This window comes from Carassius auratus, chromosome 19 (genome assembly GCF_003368295.1).
Source record: "Carassius auratus strain Wakin chromosome 19, ASM336829v1, whole genome shotgun sequence".
Taxonomy (NCBI): Eukaryota; Metazoa; Chordata; class Actinopteri; order Cypriniformes; family Cyprinidae; genus Carassius; species Carassius auratus.
The window spans coordinates 3,861,282-3,869,023 of record NC_039261.1 but is presented as its reverse complement, the minus strand read 5'-3'; the positions used below and the strand labels follow the sequence as shown (position 1 = coordinate 3,869,023).

General features: G+C 39.0%; 1 protein-coding gene across 1 annotated transcript; it reads left to right on the top strand.

Annotated features, from left to right (window-relative positions):
- Nucleotides 1-2,268: 2,268 nt before the first annotated feature.
- LOC113119160 (trophoblast glycoprotein) lies at nucleotides 2,269-7,199 on the top strand. Its single transcript, XM_026288406.1, has 2 exons — nucleotides 2,269-2,816; nucleotides 4,284-7,199. Exons 1-2 carry the CDS (start codon nucleotides 2,551-2,553, stop codon nucleotides 5,131-5,133), a joined length of 1,116 nt encoding a protein of 371 aa, XP_026144191.1. The 5' UTR covers nucleotides 2,269-2,550; the 3' UTR covers nucleotides 5,134-7,199.
- The last annotated feature ends 543 nt before the right edge of the window (nucleotides 7,200-7,742 follow it).

Genomic DNA, 7,742 nt, shown 5'->3' with positions numbered 1-7,742 from the left:
CGGATGGTTGACACTCAAAGGTTGTTTGTTCTGGGATTAACTGCTAATAATCAAATGCTTATTTTAATATGAGCTTCTTAAAGTCTTTGTAATGATGTATTTTGTAGTCTGTGTGTGTGGTAATGCCTGCATGAGTAGATGCTTTGCTGCTGAGTCCTAGATAAATATGAACAGCAAAATGCTTTTGTTGTTGATTTTACCCTAACAATCTCATGCATTCAGTAGAACACATGGACAACTGGAAACAGGGTCAAAACACTCAACAAGGCCTTTTTTTATTCAAAATGTTTGGCCATGTAGTTTTATATTCATAAGGCAATGAGCTTCTACACTAAACTGTAATATAGGGATGTGAAGAAAGATGACTGTGTGTTATCTGATTTCATTTTAGAAATTGGTTTTGGGCTTTCATTGTCTTTTCCGTTCTTTTCTCCCAAGAAGCCAGTAATGGTGATTTTAAAATTGAGCTATCGGAGTTTGCACAGTGTATTTCCTCCAAGCCTGCATCCAACAGCAAGAACTCAGATGGAAAAAGCCCATATGCTGTCATCAGAAACCAACGGACACATATAATCGCCTTCCTAAGTCATTTAAATTGAGCAGTGTTGCATAATTATCATCAAATTTCAAACACATTCTGCCAACGATATAATTTATGACATTTAATGTTCATGCATTATTGATCAATAAAATGTTTACTATTAAATTATACCATGGGTTTTATTTATATATGTCACAACTGGACAAAACAGTTCGCACTCTAGACTTAAAGTTTGACTTCAAATGCATGCATTTCATAAAGTTTTGAATGTTGTTTTTTGTGCACTGCTTTGAGCGGTTGCCCTGGAAATGTTTAAATGTGCTAGAGAACAAATGACTTGAGTCAGCAGGCAAAAGAGCGGCCTGCTGGATTCATAGCTTATTGTCCCCCTTCAGTTCAGCAGACCCCCGCCGACTTCAAAGCATCAGGAGTCCTGTGGAGTGAGGGATATCAGATCAATGTTCCCAACATACAAAAACACTGATCGTCCAGACATAAACAAAGCAGTGGATTCCTCTTCAGAAAACCTAATAAGAACTCAGAAGCCAATTACACTGAATATCCAGTGATGATTCAGAGCTCAGGCCATGTTTAAAGACCACCAGAAGATATGATTTTACATCTTCCTCTATTTTAACAACAGAAACAAAGGCTGTCATATATCAATAATTCAAATAATAAATAGTTATAATATTAGTATTATAATTATTATATTTAAGTATTTTTTGTTTGTTTTTTTGTTTTTTAGGTCGTGAACAAGTTGCAGAATTTTTATATCCAAAAGTTATACTCCTTTCTCAACTGACCTTTTTTTAACATAGTTAAATATGTCTGACTATAATGGTTGAGGAGATAAATGTAAAAAAACAAACAATGAAAAACATAAATTTCACAAATAATCATGAATAATAATAATAATAATGGCATTTAATTAAAAGTGTTTGTGTGTTTGGGCGTTCACGCATTTTATTGAAATAAACAATTATTGAAATTTATTGAAAATGAACATTAAGCAGAAAATATAAAAATTCATTTGAATACAAAAAATAAACAGTACATAAAAAGTATGTGTATGTATATATATATATATATATATTAGTGCTGTCAAACGATTAATTGTGATTAATCGCATCCAAAGTAAAAGCTTTTGTTTACATAATATGTGTGTGTACTGTGTATATTTATTTCATATATATAAAGACACACACATGCAGTATATATTTTGAAAGAATAATACATGTTTACATCTTAAATGTATACATGCATGTGTATGTTTATATAGCCATACATAATAAATATACACAGTACAGACACATGCTGTATATTGTGTAAATAAAAACCTGTATTTATTTTGGACACGATTAATCGCGATTAATCGTTCGACAGCGCTAGTGTGTGTGTGTGTGTGTGTGTGTGTGTGTTAATACTGCCCTCTTTGAATGTTTACTGAGGCCCCCTCGAGGGCCCCACCCCCAAACTAAGATCCACTGAAACATCAAGAGCTTTATCGACCTCCAAAGAACCACAAAAAAGCAACAGTTGAACAACTGTTTTAAGTGCTTGGGCAGTGAACCGCACACCCTGAGCTACAGTACTGGAGTAAAGATCAGCTAAAGTAAGAGATCATCTTAATCTTTAGATGAGCTTTAATCACTCTTAATTAAGCCCATCAGTCAAGAGTGTGGGCTGGTATCGGTCTGTAGGGAGAGGTGCGAGTCAAAGCTCCTCCCTGCTGATTGGGGAGAGGGATTCAGTCGCATTGTTTGAGAGAGCGGATCAAACGCCCCACACAGAGAACCTCCTTTTCTCATGGAAATAAAGTGTCTGGCTCTCATTCACACATGAGTTTCTGGAATGCAAAGAAGTCGAGCACGCGGGGAGACTCGGCATCTCTGAGAGAGGTTAAGAGCGAGGAGCACTTGGAGAGACACTCTGGAGAAGCGGGCGCACAGCCGCTGAACGAGGGCATCTGTTGAGTCAGATTGATGCGGTTTTGCTGGTAGCTGAGCATGCTCGCGTCTGCTCGGTGCGCGCTCGTGCTGGGGCTGCTGCGCGCGGCGCTGTCCGCGGGCGCGTCGCTGTGTCCCGCCGGCTGCGAGTGCTCGGAAGCCGCGCTCACGGTCAAATGCGTCTCCAAAGATCTGCGGGACATACCGAGCGGCATCCCGAGCTACACCAGAAACCTCTTCATCACCGGAAACCACATCAGCCAGATCGGACCCGAGTCTTTCCAGGGACTGGAGAACGTGACCAATCTGTCTCTGTCTAACAACAGGTAACGCAACGATACATCTTCGAAGAAGCTAGTAGTTCATTTGACCCTTAAAATACTGTTAACAACTGTTACATACTATGTTACTATGTAAAACAACTGTTAGAGTAAAGTTGGGTAACACTTTATTTTTAAGCTTTCCTTGTTACACCTTACATTTATAACAATAAATTATGCATAATTGCATGCAAGTAACCTTAATCCTAACCCTGATCATATAGTAAGTAGCCTGCATGCAGTTAATTAATATTAGTAATTACTTAAATGTTTAATTACACTGTAACCAGTGGAAGGAAGGTTACTTTGGAATTGTAATAGGTTACAGATTTCTAGTTACTAAATGTAGTAGTGTATTTCAGTTACTTTATTAAAGTAATGTAACATAACAATTCAATTTTAAAGCACAGCCACTACAAAATCTGACTGACTTTAAGATCATTCTGAGCATAAATACAGATTTAAAACCAAAACAAGAAACAGTTTCATATATATGATACTGTTTTTGAAATCAAATCTTGCATAATTATCACCGGAAACACTGGCATCTAACAATGGCTTGAAAAAAAGTGTGTAAATAAATATATATATATATGTGTGTGTGTGTATATATGTAATAAAATATATACATAAAACCAAATATAGAAAATAAAACTGTTATTGAATAAGCAAGTGTCTAAACTCTTGAAACATTGTGTCTCATATTTTAGAGCAGTCATTGCAATTTATGAATTAAAACAATTAAACGTGTGTGTGTGGGTGAAAAAAAACTAAATAATATGTAACCCAGTTTGTGATCGTTAATACTTCATAAGTAACTGTAATTGATACATTTATTTTGTAATTCAGTTAGGTAATTTAGTTACATGTAACTAGTTACTCCCCAACACTGACTGTAACAAGGATATCTTAAGATAAAGTTATGGTGAATCAATATGGGATCTTCTTCAACCAGTGTAAGAATCCTTCCATCATTTGAATGACTTTACAGTACTAAAGCTTTAAGATGTTAAAAGTCTACAGGTTTATTCTCACATCCTCATGTATATAGCATGTAGCTCAATTAAAAGAAAGCAGAACCATATAAACACCACCCTAGATTTGAAAATCGAATCAGTCATAATATTGGTTGAATGTTTTCCTTCCAAATGTAAACCGTTTTATTCAAAATGTTCCCTCGGCAGGAAAACATTTATCTAATTTTACCCCTTTCTTGCCATGAAACTGGTCTAAGATGCTGACATGGTATAAAACAACCAAATAAACCCACACCCCTCAATATCTGTTGTAGTTCTGAGTAATAACCTTAATGCAAAGACTTGTGTAAGGAGTCTTTTATTGTGGATAAAGGATTAATTTGGATACAGGTTCTTGACACAAGAAAATGGTTCTTCACTGAAAGGTTCTTCAATGGCAAAACCCACCTTTATTTTTTACAATTGTAGTGTCAAATGTTCCTTTTCTCCTCTCCAGGATCTCTGAGGTGAAGTCTCGCACATTTTCTAGCCTGCGGAGCCTCAGATCGCTGGACCTCAGCAACAACCAGCTGGCCGTCATCCATCCTGAGGCGTTCACCGTCCAGAGCCGTATGCTGAGGGAGCTCAACCTCAGTCGGGCTCTTTACAACCACTCGTCCATCATTTTTTTAGCCACCTCTCTTCGCTGGAGCAGCCTGGAAGACCTGCTGGGACTGGATCTGTCCAGTAACGGCCTTGTCTACTTGCCCCCGGGCATCTTTTGCCATCTTGTCGGCCTGCGGCGCCTTCAGCTTGGCAACAACTCGATAGTGTCCATCCATAACGGGACGTTCACAGGACTGGATCACCTCCAGGAACTCGACCTCACCCACAACGCCCTCAGGACCCTGCGTGAAGAGGCTCTAAAAGAGCTGGAGCAGATGCGTTCAGTGAGGCTCCACCTGGGGGAGAATCCTTACACCTGCACATGCGACATCGAGCCTTTCGCCGCCTGGCTGAACAGCTCACGAGCGCGAGTGGTGGACGTCGAGCGCCTGACTTGCGTGTTCCCAGTCGCCTTGCAGAACACGTCGCTACTGGCGTTAGGTCAACTGGAGTTGGGTTGCCATAAGGCGGGAGAAAGTGACAATCTCGCACTGCAGACGTCTTACGTGTTCCTGGGTCTCGTGCTGGGATTTGTCGGGCTCATGTTTCTCTTTGTGCTCTACCTGAACCGCAAAGGTATTAAGAAGCGCATCTACGATATGCGCGACGCATGCCGGGAAGTCTGGGAAGGGTACCACTACCGATACGAGATCGACTCCGATCCCAGACTGTCGCAAGTCTCTACAACAGCTGACGTGTGAGCTCTTCCCGAACTGAGCTTTTTATATGAACTAGTTTTTCTATTGCATTTAGCATCCACTTGTGCGGCGAACAGTGTTGTGGGTAACGCGAGTTACGTAATCAGATTACTTTTTTCAAGTAACTAGTAAAGTAATGCATTACTTTTACATTTACAATGAAATATCTGAGTTACTTTTTCAAACAAGTAATGCAAGTTACTTTGTGATCCCATGTATTCACTAACATCTCTCCGGTCCCCATGTTGAGAGAAATCGGGAGTCTTTGCACTTTTTTAAGCATGAGGCTTATTAAAGTCACTTTTGGTGTGAAAGGGGTCCTTATAGTTGCCAAAATTTAATTTTTGGGTTTTTTGTTATTGAAAAACAAACAAGCATGCCCAGCCCAGATGAGACAAAAGTAGCAAAATGCATTACTTTCCATAAAAAGTAACTAAGTAATGCAATAAGTTACTTTTTATGGAGCAATGCGATACTCTAATGCATTACTTTTAAAAGTAACTTTCCCCAACTGGTGGTGAACATTTAGATATATTTAGGTAGGCACATTTCTTGTGAAAAGCACGTACTGCCTGTCTCATTGAAGCCTTTATAACAAGCACACCTCCCCCTCAAGTCTGCACAGAATTGGCCCCGAGATGCATTTGCTTCTCAGTCATCATGGGATGTTTGAGGATTAGCCCAATAAAAGGGCAGAAGCCATAAAGTAACTCTGACCACCACCAACAAACCCCCCACTAGTCTCCATTGTCCTGTACTGGATTATTGCCCAACTCTCTGGTGCTCAAGTGCCTTGTTCATTAGATTTAAGAGGCTGGCCTGCTTCAAAACGAGACAAATCTTATATATGTGTAACATGTGGTTGTGAAGTTTTGAGAACTGTTTTATTGCATGCTCCTGCAACCCTGTTTTTATGGAAGTGAATGCAGTTTTTCGCGAGCAACCGTATTAGCAGCATTCTATGGTCCTTTCTGTCCCTCTATCCACAGGGAGTCTGCGAAGAATGTGCCGGATTTTCTCTCCGAAAGCTTTCCAGCAGGAGGATAACCTCCTCTAAGCTCTAGAAGGAGGATCTTTTGAAGAAAGAGACCCAGTTTGCAGAAATCTCTGGCTCCTTTTTTTTTTTTTTTTTTTTGCTCAAAAGAGACGTTTTGCTTTGTTTTTATTCCACTCCTTTTTATTGTCAGAATGATGAGAACCAGGCCTCACGAGGGCCGCTGAGCGAGACCCCTCCTCCGTCAAGCCTGTTCGCTCTTTGAAGACTCAGTCTGGCTCAGTTCCTCATATGTTCCCCAGCTTTTTCTGTTTAAGGGACTTTACGGTGATAAGATACAGATGAAGCCGGGGCCGTCGTGCTGAACGGTCCCCTGCTCAGTTTCCGAATACTGTTTCCAAATGTGCAAGACTGAAAAGAAATATGCTTGATGTGTTGTGCCGATGTGCTGGACTTCACTTCACTGTCTGGATAACATGATTTTACGCAGCATATGTTTGTCAAAAGATACAGACTATTTAGTCTTTGAGTGAATCTCACAAAGACAGTCAGGAATTTATATTTCACCTGATCAAAAAGAAAAAAAGAAATATTTAGCATAAACCAAAAGGCTAAATTTAATGCGGAATGTATATGTGGGGAAAAAAAAAACAAATATATTTCTTTGTGAGATTCACTAATTTGTCAACAATGTTTTGGACTGAGAAGCATTATCTGTGAAAAAGCATCATATCTTTGCTCGTAATGAAAGCATCTTTGTGCCTGATAAACTATTCAAATTATGCTGTTTAGTACATGAAACTTCGCAGATATTTGGACCGTCTTCCATTGTGCTTTTATAGCTTTATACTCATGTATTATTCATTATATTCAAATGAACCTTTCTCTAAAGAGGTAGGGAAAACCTTTTCAGTGGGTTGCCGAAAGCAAAATGTTTACTCATGAATTTATCAGGTATCCAGTGCAAAACAAAACTTTTGTGGATGTGTCATGCACCGCATGGACAAATAAATGGTCTTTCTTCAGGGCAGAGTTTATTTTGCATGCTTAAAAATAAAGGTTTTTAAATTTGAAATTGAAATTAGTCTCTTTGTTCCTCGCTGGTCGGAAAGATATTTGTGGTTCTTGTAGGAGGATTCCTTCAGTTAGTTAACAGAACAGCTCACGGATCGTTCTCCTTTAGTTTAGAGTAGAAATTACTCACCACAAACCCTCCTCATCCTTTCTTATCTTTGCAGTACCTGATAAAAGTTTCCCCACTCGTTTCGAGTTATTGTATTATCCTTTAGATCGGTTCAGATTAAAATTACACATTAGAGCACAGACTCAGTGAAAATCTATCATCATGTGAATGCCGATGCTGTGATATTATAATCGACCTTCTAACAAAAGGTCTTTAGAAAGAGCTTGAAGCGCATCAGAGGTGTTTCATAACTGATAATAACTATGAGCAGGCTACAAGCTGCAAATCAAACACATGAGTTCAGCACATGTATGATAATCGGCTACAGCATAAAGTTGAATGCAATGCCTCACTGAAAATCATCTGTGGTTCAGAGCAAGCCTCTGTGTCTAATTTAAAACATTTACAAATATTTGAATGAAGGTTTTTGATTAA